Source organism: Drosophila ficusphila, unplaced genomic scaffold (assembly GCF_018152265.1).
Source record: "Drosophila ficusphila isolate 14025-0441.05 unplaced genomic scaffold, ASM1815226v1 contig_198, whole genome shotgun sequence".
Lineage (NCBI taxonomy): Eukaryota > Metazoa > Arthropoda > Insecta > Diptera > Drosophilidae > Drosophila > Drosophila ficusphila.
Window position 1 is genome coordinate 1,108,651 of NW_025064092.1, and position 13,199 is coordinate 1,121,849.

The following is a 13,199-nucleotide window of genomic DNA, read 5'->3' on the forward strand; positions in this document are numbered from 1 at the left end:
TTGTTGGTAATGTCATTCGCAAGCAATAACCCTATGTATGATTTATGACAAATATCCAAGTAAACGAACGCGTTTGGTTTTTGAAATGAACGAATTGGTTTTTTTTGTGCTTGGAAAAGGTGGTGAAACTTTATTCAAAGATTTTCAATAGTGTATCAATCAAAGTGAATCGATTAAAAAGGTAAGTGTAATGCATTTTTATTTAGTCAAAGCATTATACTAAATGGAACAATATCGATTTGAACCCAAAAATTTATGCAAACACATTTTTTAATTACTTCTTAAAATGTCTGCGAAAGTTGGTTGTGGGCACCAAAATTGGGTGGGTTGTGGGCACCCGTTTTTTTTTGGCAAATTTTTTTATTACCTACAATTTCTTGTAAAATTGTTTTCAAAATTTGTTTGGAACCCTCTAGAACATTCTTGTAGAAATCTTAGGCTCTTTGAAAAGGATCCTCTCCCGCTGAAAGGGGATTGACCCCAGCCAACTCCATCAATTGTGACATCTGCGATCGAGCTTTTCATCCGAAATGTGTGGACATGCGGGGCAGTCATTATACATGTCAAAATTGTGTTTCCGACGATGAATAACGCCTATGTTGTCTTTGAAATAAATAAATTGTCATTTTGTTGATATTGGTTGCGGTTTTTTTCGATATTATTCCATTTGCAGCATTTTTTCCCAGGGTGCCCACAACCCCCCAAAAAAAAATTTTAGCTGAAAATTACGATTTTACAAAAGTCCATATGAAATTTTTTCGCATGACAAAATCAAGTATGTTTCTTCATAATTAGTTAGCTTAGGTCTCTAGCTTTACACAGATACCCATATGTCCAAATAATATGCACTAGTTCGGTAATTATAAGCCAAAAACAAAACTATGCCCACAACCCCCACATCTCCCCTACATATGAATGTTTCTGTCCACCTTTTTCACTCCCATTGAAATTAAAATGGTAAATCGTCAACAAGTTGAAAACCAACTTGTGGCATTCAGATATCTGTGGCTGCCTTTGTCATATAATATCCGTTACCAAGTAGTTTCTTTGCAGAACTTACTTGGTTAAGGTAAAAAGCTCTTATTACCCATAACCTATAAGTTTATTTCAAATTGCTGTGAAAGTTGAGTGAAAGATAAATTCTTTTTTCTATCTAAACATTGAAAAGGAAAATTTACGTGATATTAAATATTTTCTCCTTGCTCATCGCTAACTCTCATTGCTGGTGTGGTTAAACCTCAATTACAGGAAATTATGATTTTGCCTTTATAACTTAATCATCGAATTTCTTAAGGGGCACAACTAGTGTGAAGTTTTAAAAAAATCAAAAAATTTTTTTTTTCATATTTCGGTAGATTACACCTTTTAAAATAACATATTAAAATTTAAAATCGATATCTCAAATAGTTTTTGAGTTATAACAATTTTAAGAGCAGCCGCTCTCATAGCAGTGCAAACGATCATTTTATCTTTAAACGCGTTTTTCTCGAAACAGCATTTTCCAAATTTGCTGCAGTGATAACTCAAAAACTTGTGATCCGATCACTACCAAATTTTTTTTACATGTTCTTTATATAGTTCTACGTACCATGAACTATCGGTTTTTTGATCCGATCAAAAATCGAATTTTGGCAGGCCAAAAACGACCAAAATTTTGGTTAAAATTCGATTTTTTTTTTTAAAACGCTGCCATTTTGTCATTTTTTGATATTTTTTTTTATCGTAGTTCATGGTATGGAAAATATTATCTAGTTTCACGAGAATTTTTCATTTTTTGATTTCGTCCACGGAGAGGGCCGGAATCACTGCAGCAGTTGAGGCACTTTTTTTTTTAGCGCCGTTGGAGATCGACTATAACTTAAAAAATATTTAACTTTTTTCTTTAAAAATTTTACTATACATTCTTAAAACATGTATAAATATATTCTGAAAATTTGAAAAGAATTGATCAAGTAGTTTTTTTTATAAAAATTCCCAAACATCACCATTTTTTTAGGCCGTCACACTAGTTGTGCCCCTTAACTACTTCAAAAGGCTTAAGTTTATTTACTCTAAAATAGACAAATGACTGAGGGGTTTATGAATGCTTCTAAAACGCTTCTGAAAAGAATGCATTCCATTTACCTGAAAAATGTTATATACTTTCGATTTATATACTTTATTGATCCTTTGACAGCAATATAGTCGCCAAATTTGTATGGTTTTTTTTTTTTTTTTTGTATTTCAAGAGCTTAGAATTACTCTTGTATGATCAAAGAGAACTATGTTCAATTTTAATTAAATTATGGCAGCTCCATGCTATATCGGTCCGATTTAAATTAAGATTACACTGTGCGACAAAAAAATGTTTAAGTTGATTTTTTCTAATTTTTCACTTCTACTAGTCAAAATAAGAATATAAGTTTTTGGATTTGTTAATATCAATAGCCAATCAGCTTCTACGCACACTCAAAGGTCCCAAAAACGCGTGTTTTTGCATATTTCACAGCCTTATAATACCATATTGGGAAAATATTTTTTCACCGTTATAAGCGTTAATGCAAGTTCAATATCTATTAATTAAAATGTATTAAGCAAATATACCGTTAGGCTTTTATAACAATGCTTTAAAATTTTTTTCTCCCAGCTCTATACTCTGGGCGACTTTGTATGGAACTTGTTACGCGAGGATACCTCTGAAAAAGCCAAAAAAAAATCAGAAAAAAATTTCACTTTTAAAAAAAATAATAGTTTATTGGAAGTAAAAAAAAAATAATATTTTGTGTTAAATATTTTCATAATAATAATTTCATAAAATTTATCATAAAAAAAGAAATCCTATCACTTAGAAGGTGGCATAAATATTTTTGTGCATAACTTATGCCCCTTAACCGAAAACAATCAAAAAAGTAACTCAAACAACCATTTCGTTAAATTTTGTCGCACAGTGTTATCAGAACATTTATCCCAAATTCGCCATAACTAGATAGATACTATTTATTACACCTTATTCCACAAGTGTAAGGGATTGGACTTAAAATCTATTTACTATAGATTTTGATGAGTCTATTTGTTCTACACGCTCAAAATGTAACTGTAGGGAAATAAATATATGCTCGCCAAAGCTATAGCTTTCTTTTTTGTATTCCACTTACCTTATGAAGGTACGAGAGTACAAATATCCTCCAAAAAATGTTATATGGGGTATTACGTATTTTACGTTTTGGCCTAACAAATTTTAAACTGTAATTTCAAATCAGAATAAAACAACAAATATGGCGAATTTAAAAATATATTTTGGGTTGATATCTTACTCCACATGCGTTTCTCTTGCACTGATTTAGTGATGCATACTTTTTGGCTTTTTCATTTCTTACGAAATTTAGTTTCCGTTTCTGTTGCACAATAACTTGCTCATCTTAGCCGCAACTTTAACATTTTTTTTATCAAAAGTAACTATTAAACAAAGATTGGTACTCCAACAAAAAAGGCAGTCGCGTGATTAAAGCATAATTCCTGCTGCACAAGCTCTAAAAGGTTCAACATGTCGAAATTGTCATCTATGCTCAATTCTTTATTAATATAATATGTACCGGTTGGTACTAATCATATTGAGACGTTTATAGATTGACAGGAATTCTCTGTTTGGCTGCAATAAGCCCTGAAAAGGTCAAACGTCCTCATGAACGTAACACATCTTTATGATTGGCTGCAATAAGCCCTGAAAAGGTCATATAAACGTCCTCATGAACGTGACACATTTCATTGATCAATTTTTGTATGAATAAAAATCTTCTAGTGGACCACCTAAAAATTCAAAATCCGATTATCGAAACTGAAAACAGTATAAACAAAATTTCAAAAATCAGAGTTTGAAATTTCAGATTGCCCACTTGGAAGATTTTGAGTCATACAGAAATTAGTATAAAATCGGAGTGTATAAATTTTCTATCAGCAGTTAAAACTGCACTTAAGCACTATTTTTGGTAATCTCTAAAGTGGATGGAGTTGGAATCGTTGGCGCTGTGGTTGCCAAACTTCGGCTAGGCATAATGCCAGGAGACGGCCCGATCTTGGATCGCTTGGGCAGAGTAGCGGCTCGCAAATAGGGATTATCTATGTTGGGGTTTTCCAAAATAGCCTTGTTGGTTGTGGAATTGGGCTTGATCTCCAGCTCGGGCTTATCCTCCTTGGACTTGTCGCCGTCCATTTCCTCGTTTTCGCTGTCGCCTTCCTCACCATCCTCTGAAAGGTGACGCTGAATTAAGAATACACGTAATATGGTTATCTAGGCGAAACAAACCTTTGCTGGGCACATCCTCTGTGCGATTGGCTACAAGATAGTGATACTCCAGCTCCTCGAAATCAAACACCTGATCTGTGGGATTCAAGGCTGCGGCATACGGAGGAAAGGCAGGCTTGCAGGCTATTACTAAAAGATAGGAAAGGTAAATCAAAAAAGTACTATGGTTATTTCAAAGACTCTTACAGGGAAACATGTTGTCTTCAGTTGGGAATAGGTTGTTTGTCTCCGTGGTCTTGCAAAGAAACTTGGTAAGCGCCTTCTCGATGTCTCGCTTTTGGCAGGCAGCCTTCTCCCTAATAGCCTCGTACTCCGTTACTGGCTGCTTGTGTGTGGGAGTGCGTATATAGGCGTGCGGATCGGGCATAGGCGGAAAATAGCTGGGCACGTAGTGCGGATGCGAGGACTTGCTGCCCGCCTGGAGCAGGCTCAGCTGGCGTTGTTGCGTTTGCTGCGGCGGCAGGGGAATGGGAACGTGCGTCTCCTTGCGCATGTACGGATCCAGGCTGGCAATCGAGATGCCCATGTTTATCAGGGCCAGACTGACATCGCCTACGGTGGGCATGGTGCGTCCGCTCAGCTCGCAGTAGTTGTGCGCCGAATTACCAACCTCCCAAATTACTGGAAGGTGAAGCTTTTGAGCCTGGGACAAATACAAATTCAGATTTACACTCACGCGCCTGCAGCATTTGGGTGAGCGTCTCCAGGCATTGGTTGCTTGCTTGACCGGCGCCTTTGTCCACCAGTAACTGCGACACCGCCTTATGCAGCAGGCGTCGATATGCATCCACATTGGGTACCATTACTGCCTCAACCTTCTCCATCGTATAATTGTTTGTACGTTTCCTACGTTTAAAAAAAGGAGCCAAAAAAAAAAATCGTATCTTGGCACTTCAGAGATTAGAGATGGGATTTCCGAGCACTATCGATCACAACCAGGTTGTTCGGTAGTTCCTGATATTTGAACAGAGTAGCTGGTCTCCACTTAACTTCTGCGTCTAGTACAAAATGTAGAAGATTCCACTGCTTTTGCACGGACTTTCAATATATAGATTGACTTTATTTCTAAAACGCTGGGATTATAAACAAGTACCGTATTTATATAGACGTTCTGGATTTAAAAAAGAGTCCATTTAAAAATCTAGTCGGTCTTATCGATAGTCACTTGAAACAATCGATATGTAAAAATCTAATGTAATCAAAGTCGGTCCACCTCAAAAAAATCAGTGTATTTTTTTTTGTTGTTTGCCAAACAAAAGAAGAAGTCGGCGTAGGGGACAGGAGCGGCGATAATTGTTCTATTAAATGCAATTTATGTCTGGCCGGTCTGCAGAAAACTCCGAATCGTCAACTCTTTGAGTCATCTTGGGGCCCTTGGGAGTCAAAGGTGCCCGGGAATCGTACTCCGAACCCGAACCGCTCCATCGGGAATTATAAACTTTGTACGTACGTATTGGTGTGTGGATGCTGTGTTGACTAATATTTTTTCTAGTGAAGTAAGGTGAGCGGGGGAGGGGAGGCTCTCTATTTCCTAGCAATTGGCACTTATAATTGGAATGGTATGCGGGGTGTTTTCGAACGATTTCACTAAGGTTTCTATTTTAAGCCCGATGTGCTCCACTTTGGTTATCAGCCGGAGTTTCCCCATTCCCCCAAATATATATACGCATGCCCCTCGAAATCCCCCTTTCTTTGTGTGCGCGCCAAAGAGTTTTCTTTCGAAACCTTAGAAAGTATGTGAGCACAGGAAAAAATTAGATCTTTGATAGTGATCGATGGGATGTGTACAAAATAAGTGCAAATACACAGGAAAACTAATACATTACGAACCCCATAACATCAAAACGAGCAAAATTGCATAATACATATATTTACCAACTATTGTAAGGAAGTAAGATTTGAATGATTTAATTTGTAGAATTTTCTAGATAAAAAGAATGAATATGTATTTTAGAAAAAATCAGATAGAATATTAGGCAGAACTCTTGGCTTGATAAGAGCAGTTTTAAATAAATGAGTAGTTTTTTCTAGTGTTGTTCCTATTGATACAAATTTTATTTTGAACATGGTTACAAAATAACATTTTAAATGCTTAAAAAAATATTATTAAATATATATGTATGTATATGTATATATTATTATAAATTATAATTTTTTGGAACCTTTTTTTATAGGAACAAGGCAAAAAGTAAACATACACTTTTCCAGTATTGTTGATATTGATACCTATTTATTTTGTGCATGGCTATTCTTTGTCTGATTTTTGTTTTGATTTCTTGTAAACGGGGTTTTATTGCACTTTTCATTTGTTCTTTGCAGTTTTTGCATGAGTCAGAGTTACCGGCCGTCACCTTGCTCTGTATATCTTATCAGTTATTAAAAATAAAACATATTGACAATCCGGAAAGCGAAAAATAGAAAGGGATATCTTCTCTATTAATTTACAGAGAGTGCACTTGAACGTACGGCCAAAGTTTGTTTATTTAATTTTCCGCTGACCACGCACCTTGTCGAAATTGCGAGTGGCTAAAGAGAAACTCGGAATTGGCCCTGGTGGGGCGACCTACAAAAGAATGCCATGCAAAAAACCCAGCAGCAAGATGGTGAATCACTTGTGCGGGACGGGAAAAAGCCCACCAGATCACCAATGGTCAGAGATTTTGATATCACATGAGAGATTCCGGTTCTCAGGTGCAGGTGTACTTACTTATTCGCAGTACATTAACATTTTCTATTTTGTATTGGCATTTGTGTTGATTAATTTCCTCATTCTAGGGAGTAGACATTTAATAACTAATAGAAAAGGAGATACATATGTAGTTTTAAATATTATTTCTCTTTTTGAAGTCATTTTAAACAGGTTTTAAAATGAATACAAAAATGGTCATAATTCAAAGTTTGTTTATGGTTTTAAACATTTGAATCGAATTCGAAAAAGTTTCTTATTATGATTTCGAACCAGACAGACAATAAAATTTCGTGATTATAGCATGCAGGTTTTGTTGCTATTATAGTGTTCCAAAATTCGGCTTGTAATCTATACTTAAATATAAATATTTTAAATGAGAGTCGTATAGAAATAAACCCAGTTATATATAGTGTCTACGAGACATCGTTCAAATCTAAAATGGTGTTTTTTTATCTCCACCCTAACAGCTTTCTCTGGGAATTTACTCCGCCAGGCAACTTTGCAATGAACAAGGTGGGCAAGCACATCCAAACCGGCATCTCAGGACTGGGCAGCGACGGATCGCCTAACTTGTCCGCGTCGGCCCTTTTGGGATCCCCGCTGGAGGCGGCCAATGGATCGGGATCGGGATCGGCTGCCACCACAAATGTGTTCAGCTCCATCATGAGCTTCCTGCCAGACAACCGGCCCATCACCTCGCTGCACATCGTTGAGGATTTCGAGCGGTTAGTATGCGCGTTCAACAGTGGATTGTCCATGTTCAAGATTTACTGCTTTACCAGATGCCCGAAAAACTTTAGTGCCATAAACCGCACCTATGACCAGGACTCGGATGCGGACCTGTGGCGCGACTACAGTCTGTTTGGGCGCCAGAACACACGCTATCTCTGCCTGTCCAAGTCCGAGGGCCTGCCCGAATACGTCGTGGAGACACTACAGTGAGTCTAACTCTCCCTACTCCTGGTACAGTAAAAACATTGCATTACATTTCATTTCATTGCAGAGTCATTGCGGATAAGACGGCGCCGCCTAAGGAGTTCTCGCAGGTCTCCCGCACCGCCGATAGCGACCAGAAAGCATGGCGCAAGCGGCAGATAATCTACAAGCTGTCCAAGCGCGGCACTGTGACCCAGGCGGTCACCGACATCATTCTCTGCTCCAAGCTGAAGGCGGCCCCCGATGGCTTCAAGCTGGCCGGCGACATCAACGGGGTGCTCATCTGCTACAAGACGAGTGCGATTCCCGTGCGCCTGTCGCCACCGGTGCCGGGTGGAGCAGTTCCGGCTCTAGCCACCTGCGAGGTGGAGCAGGCCCTTAACCGCCTTAACCTCCAGGGGCAGCGCAACTCACGCGGACCAGTGAGTAACGTTTTAATTTTAGCCAGCTCCTAACTGATGATTGATTTACCAACCAGCTGCCTCAGCCACCGACTGAACACCATGACTATGAGGAAATTCAGGCAAACTATCAAATCAACTCTCCACAGCGACCGGCGCCTCCACGTCCAGCGGGAGGGGGTTCCGGCGGAGGACGCGGTACCTACGGCGGCACCGGCACCCTGGGCACCTACACCGAGCTGGAGGGAGTGCCGTTCGCAATGGACGTCAGGCTACAGCGCAGTCAAGCTGCATCTGATGTGAGTGGTGCATCCGTGCGCTATTGCCCTTTCACTCGAACTCGATGCTAATTTATTTCTGTTGTGTCGCTGTACAGATACCCACACTGCCAGAAATCTCCACGTTGCTTAAGTCCCTGGACTATGACTTTCAATTGGAACGTCAGATCTTATGCACCATGAAGTCATCGGCATCGAAGAACCCGTTCTTCAAGTAGATCGCAATAGCACGAGGAAACGTCGCAAATTGAGCGTTAAGCAATATATACAACAAAGCAACAGTACCGGAAGCGAGTGGAATTTATACTTAGTTTAGCGTAAGCTTCATCAGATCTGATGCGCATGTGGCCGCTGCCATGGTTAACCCAATAGTTGTTTAGTTGGATTCAGTTCTAAGGACCCTGGCCCGTTAGAGTAAAATATGTGTAATATTCCTGTGCCTTTGATGTGTATCTACTTTTCGTGGCCGCTTGAGGAGCAGTCACGCACCTTAGTTTTGTAACACCCCTCATTGGAAACCAACCGAAGCAGAATCCTACCTATTTACATCATAGAAATCATTCATATACATGCATCGATTAGCCCCGAATTGTGATCAGAAGAGCCAGCGAAATGTTTTTCAATTATTTTAGAAGCGCTACATCAGATGGCTTTACGTGTACGCAACACACACTTATGTAGATTTCGATCGGCCCGCGCATAAGATATATAGTACACCTACCACATATGTCTATTGATGTAATGTTAATGTTGAAAGAAATTTAGAAAGGCGATTGCTAATATCGAACCTAACTTTAACCTAGAACATACAAGCATATATCTGATATATATTATACGTTTATAGGCCACTTAGCACTTAAAACCAGTTGGTTTTTAAATATATATATTACATATTAGCTCTAGTGACGATTAGACTGTACTGCGAAATCATAGATTCTTCCCAACCGCCTCCGTCCCTGTAACCCCGCATTCCCCGCCCCCTCCCCTGCCGCCCCCACTGAAAACATACACCCCACCATGTTATAGAACAGTTCAAATACAAAAACATATATACGCCAGTGAAAAACCCAATAGTTGTTTTCTTTTGGTGAATCAATGAATGCCGGCTTTTGGGTACAAGTTGTTCGGGTCTTTTCGGAATTCCAAAACTTACAAGGGGATTACTTAGTCATGTTTCGAATTGAGAGATAGACGGTATTACAGAACAAAACGATCGCTTCAAGTACGCATATTATCTTCCATTGACTGTTGGCCATTAAAAAGTAAACAATTTACTGATACGCTCTATTGAGGCGAAAGCCTTTCTGTTTATTAAACATAAATACAAAAGTTAATTCATAATTTTTAAACATAAAAAAAATAAGTATAAAAATGGGGCCACGGTTGTCAGTATGCCTGTATGTGGGTTATTACACTTAAGCGCTCCAAGTCATTCAATATGTACAGTGCTCTCTCTGGCATGAGGGATCAGCGATCAGCGATCAGCAGTCAACGGATCAGAACAGATTGTGGAACAGGTCCGGCTGCGACAGAGTCTTCTTCAGGTTGCGCATGCTCAGTCGAGGCAGGCGGCGATCGGCGGTGCATCTGTAGACGACGGGATCGTTGGGATTGGGAAGGAGTGGCAGGTACAGTGGGTTCGGGTTCGGGTTCAGGATTTCTTGTGGTTAGCAAAGCGATCAAGACAACGGCACAGGGGAGAGCGATTCGGATGAGACTTAAGAAGCTGGGATTCGGGTTTGGGGAACAGTAGCGGGCGGCCGGAAACCAATGCACCTTCACCAAAGAGACGGGGATCCTCCTGCTCCTCTACGGGGCTCACTTACTCGAATATCCGCCCCTGGTACTCGATCATCAGCTTGACGCAGTCGGCCAGGGTCTCGCCCTCGCGCAGCAGCTGCTGGATGTCCTGCATGTGGACGCCCTGGGGAACCGTGTGGAAGATCGAGGGCGTCACCGATATGGCCAGCGTCTCCGCGCTGATCTGCTGCAGCGGCACCTTGGTCAATCTGCGGGGTTTGAAAGAGGACATCTAGGTTATTTTTTTGCGTAATCCTCACCCTCAAGGTAAAGTTAACATTTTACATTGATGAATAATAGCTCCGAAACATCTATTCTTTGATAAAAAATATTTGGATTCTGTATGTTTGTGATACTGTAGAAAAGTGTTTTTTACCATATCAGCATTTAAATCAGATGTAAGTATCGCACTGAAGAATTTTTTGATCTTAAATCTGTATGAATGAACTTTGAAGTTGTTCCATTCGGTTTTGTTTTAATTTCTAGAGTATGTAAAGTGCTTTCGTGCTACGAATTATTGTCTGCAAGACCAGTGTCGGACGAAACATAAAACTCATTTTGGAAAAGCTGTTTATGGATTTATAGGTTATCATACCGAAGCCAAAGATACAAATAAATTATTTGTAACAATGCTCAGACTCAGAATATATACGCATACGCATTATCAAAATTACTGTGCGTGTTTTAATGAAGTACGTATTTTCGAAATTTTAAAGCTTTAATGACGTGTTCCTTCTTACTGAAAAGGAATGACGAATGTTGGAGATCACTGTAATGATTGGTCATTCAGAAATTTCCCGGCAATCCAGGCTAAACGAAATTTTATGAATTGATAAACCACAAATCGTAAGAAAAGAGTTTGTTCCCCAAGATTGCGTTACAATGGTTATAACTAACTGCCAGGCGAATGGAAGCCACTTACCTGTTGAAGTGCCCGAAGATATAGTCCATGGTATCGCGGTTGCTCTCCGGCACCGAGCGTATCAGTCTTTTCAGGTTGTCCAACTTGACGGAGAGGTCGGTCAGCACTGTGGGGAAAACACGGAGGAGTCACAAGTGAAAGGATAGTGCCACGGGCCTCCCAACTTACACCACTGGTTGGGTGATCCGATGAAGGTCTTGGCCTCGTTGACGCTGACCAGCGGGCTCTTGATTTCGCGCAGGAAGAGCTTCAGCACTCCGGTCAGCGTGTGGATGTCGACGTCCGGCTGACGCAGTGCGTCGTAGTCGTTGGCGTCGATGCTGAAGCGCAGTGTTTGGATCTTGTTGTAGTCGCCGCACTGCCGGTAGATGCCCTCGATGGGCTGCGTGGACCGGCGGTACTTCTGCTCGATGAGATCGCAACAGTCCACCACGATGCGCGGCACAGTGCGGTGCTGGTCGTGCTTGAGGACCATCTCCAGTTCCGTGTCGAAGCAGGGCTCGTCGAAGAAGATTCGCTGTTCGCGCAGGGTCTCCACGCTCGGCCGGCTCTTGAACCAGTTGGACAGGTTCATCCAGGCCACCAGCCGCGAGGGTCGCACATTGGGGCTTCCAGTGGGATGAGGTTGGCGCTTGCTTCCCCCGCCACCCGAACCCGCGGAGCGTTGCTTGTCCCTGTCCCGTTCCTGGAGCAGCTCGCCCAGCTGGCGGCTCAGCTCGCCCACCTTCTGCTCCAGCTCCTGGCCGTAGGTGGTCTGGACGAGCAGGTCCTGCTCCAGCGTGTGCATCCGCTGCTTCAGGTCGTGCCAGCGCCTCGAGCAGCTGCTGCAGCACTCCAGTCCGCTGCTCCGCTCCCTGGAGCCCTTGGAGCGGCCCACCGCCGGACTGCCGCCGGAGCTGGAGTTCGAGGAGCAAACGTCCAGGCTGGTGTTGGACACCAGCACGGCCGTGTTGGTCGAGTCGTCGAGGAAGAGGCGGGTGAGGTCCTTGCTGCTGCTGCTCTTGAGCAGCGCCAGCTTGTTGGGCTTGGTCTTCAGCTCGCGCAGCAGGACGACCGCCTCGGGTCGTCCCGAGTCCAGCCTGCCCGCCTTGTCCAGGGTGCCGTTGGAGCCGCTGTTGCCCTCCAGGCGGAACAGGGTGCCCGAGGTGACGCTGTGGCCGCGCATGTACCCGTGCTGGGCCTGTGACGATGACGTCGAGGTCGTGGAGCGGTCGCGAAAGCAGTTCATCAGGCTTTTTCCCGGCTGGCGTCTCTCGTGGGCCACGTATCCCGCGGCGCCGATCACTATGTGTGCCGAGTCTGGAGTGCCAGGCGTAACTGGCCGCTGATTTGTAGTCGTCTGCATGGTGATGAAGCTGGTCTTCTCGCTTATCGGGGTCTAACCGCGACCCGCTCCTTCTCTTTCTTCTCGATTGACTGCGCTTGGGCTTATCGGAGTGGGGGCAGCTGGACAGTGGAGAACCCTTTGCTTCTGCTCCTCCTCCTCCTCCTCCTCCTCCTCCTCCTCTGCCCCCTTCGGTGGCAAGTGACGTCAAAAAAAAACTGTGCGGAATGAAACAGCCGTGGGTATAATTAGTTTATGACTACTGAGTGACGATAGCAAAAGGCAGTGAGCTTACAGAAAAACAGGGAACTTCACAGGCATAACTTAAAATCACATAATTCTGTATATCATACTGTGTATTTAATTCACTTCCACTTTAGTCAGAGCACACTGTGGTAAACACCCACCTCTTCCGCTTGTCAAGTGCCGATTTCCGCCGAGTCACACAATGTTGCGCGAAGAATGTTGCAGCGGGGCAGCAGCAACCGGGATTGCAACTGCAACAGCAACAGCAACACCTTGTGCAGCAGCAACACGAGTTGACCACAAGCCACTTCTTGGGCTTCC

At 42.3% G+C, this 13,199-nt stretch overlaps 3 protein-coding genes across 6 annotated transcripts; 1 reads left to right on the plus strand and 2 right to left on the minus strand.

The window, feature by feature from the left end:
• Positions 1-3,257: 3,257 nt before the first annotated feature.
• Positions 3,258-5,195, minus strand: LOC108091126 (transcription initiation factor TFIID subunit 8). The gene is made up of 4 exons (XM_017190157.2): positions 4,959-5,195; positions 4,469-4,903; positions 4,283-4,411; positions 3,258-4,224 (listed from the first exon to the last, which is right to left on the minus strand). Exons 1-4 carry the CDS (start codon positions 5,104-5,106, stop codon positions 3,950-3,952), a joined length of 987 nt encoding a protein of 328 aa, XP_017045646.1. The 5' UTR covers positions 5,107-5,195; the 3' UTR covers positions 3,258-3,949.
• A 311-nt stretch (positions 5,196-5,506) lies between these two features.
• On the plus strand, positions 5,507-9,482 carry LOC108091114 (multivesicular body subunit 12A). 2 transcript variants are annotated; one of them, XM_017190138.2, is made up of 6 exons: positions 5,507-5,728; positions 7,439-7,696; positions 7,754-7,909; positions 7,975-8,329; positions 8,386-8,607; positions 8,685-9,482. In XM_017190138.2, exons 2-6 carry the CDS (start codon positions 7,476-7,478, stop codon positions 8,802-8,804), a joined length of 1,074 nt encoding a protein of 357 aa, XP_017045627.1. In that variant the 5' UTR covers positions 5,507-5,728; positions 7,439-7,475; the 3' UTR covers positions 8,805-9,482. The 2 variants fall into 2 exon arrangements, with proteins under 2 accessions (XP_017045627.1, XP_017045626.1); XM_017190137.2 differs by having other exon boundaries at positions 5,507-5,724.
• Positions 9,483-9,864: 382 nt separating this feature from the next.
• On the minus strand, positions 9,865-13,113 carry LOC108091097 (rho GTPase-activating protein 22). 3 transcript variants are annotated; one of them, XM_043207485.1, is made up of 5 exons: positions 12,928-13,113; positions 11,477-12,850; positions 11,309-11,414; positions 10,413-10,595; positions 9,865-10,173 (listed from the first exon to the last, which is right to left on the minus strand). In XM_043207485.1, exons 1-5 carry the CDS (start codon positions 12,951-12,953, stop codon positions 10,075-10,077), a joined length of 1,788 nt encoding a protein of 595 aa, XP_043063420.1. In that variant the 5' UTR covers positions 12,954-13,113; the 3' UTR covers positions 9,865-10,074. The 3 variants fall into 3 exon arrangements, with proteins under 3 accessions (XP_043063420.1, XP_017045603.1, XP_017045604.1); XM_017190114.1 differs by lacking the exon at positions 12,928-13,113 and having other exon boundaries at positions 11,477-12,770; XM_017190115.1 differs by lacking the exon at positions 12,928-13,113 and having other exon boundaries at positions 10,138-10,595; positions 11,477-12,770.
• Positions 13,114-13,199: the final 86 nt, after the last annotated feature.

Coding starts and splice junctions, on each gene's coding strand:
- LOC108091126 (XM_017190157.2), bottom strand. CDS start 5,106: ATGGAGAAGGTTGAGGCAGTAATGGTACCCAATGTGGATGCATATCGA. Junction 4,904..4,958: donor CACCCAAATGCTGCAGGCGC/GTGAGTGTAAAT, acceptor TTCACCTTCCAG/TAATTTGGGAGGTTGGTAAT. Junction 4,412..4,468: donor TGAAGACAACATGTTTCCCT/GTAAGAGTCTTT, acceptor CCTATCTTTTAG/TAATAGCCTGCAAGCCTGCC.
- LOC108091114 (XM_017190138.2), top strand. CDS start 7,476: ATGAACAAGGTGGGCAAGCACATCCAAACCGGCATCTCAGGACTGGGC. Junction 7,697..7,753: donor ATCGTTGAGGATTTCGAGCG/GTTAGTATGCGC, acceptor CTGCTTTACCAG/ATGCCCGAAAAACTTTAGTG. Junction 8,330..8,385: donor AGCGCAACTCACGCGGACCA/GTGAGTAACGTT, acceptor TTTACCAACCAG/CTGCCTCAGCCACCGACTGA.
- LOC108091097 (XM_043207485.1), bottom strand. CDS start 12,953: ATGCCTGTGAAGTTCCCTGTTTTTCT. Junction 12,851..12,927: donor GTGAAGTTCCCTGTTTTTCT/GTAAGCTCACTG, acceptor CATTCCGCACAG/TTTTTTTTTGACGTCACTTG. Junction 10,596..11,308: donor ATCTTCGGGCACTTCAACAG/GTAAGTGGCTTC, acceptor CAAACCCCGCAG/ATTGACCAAGGTGCCGCTGC.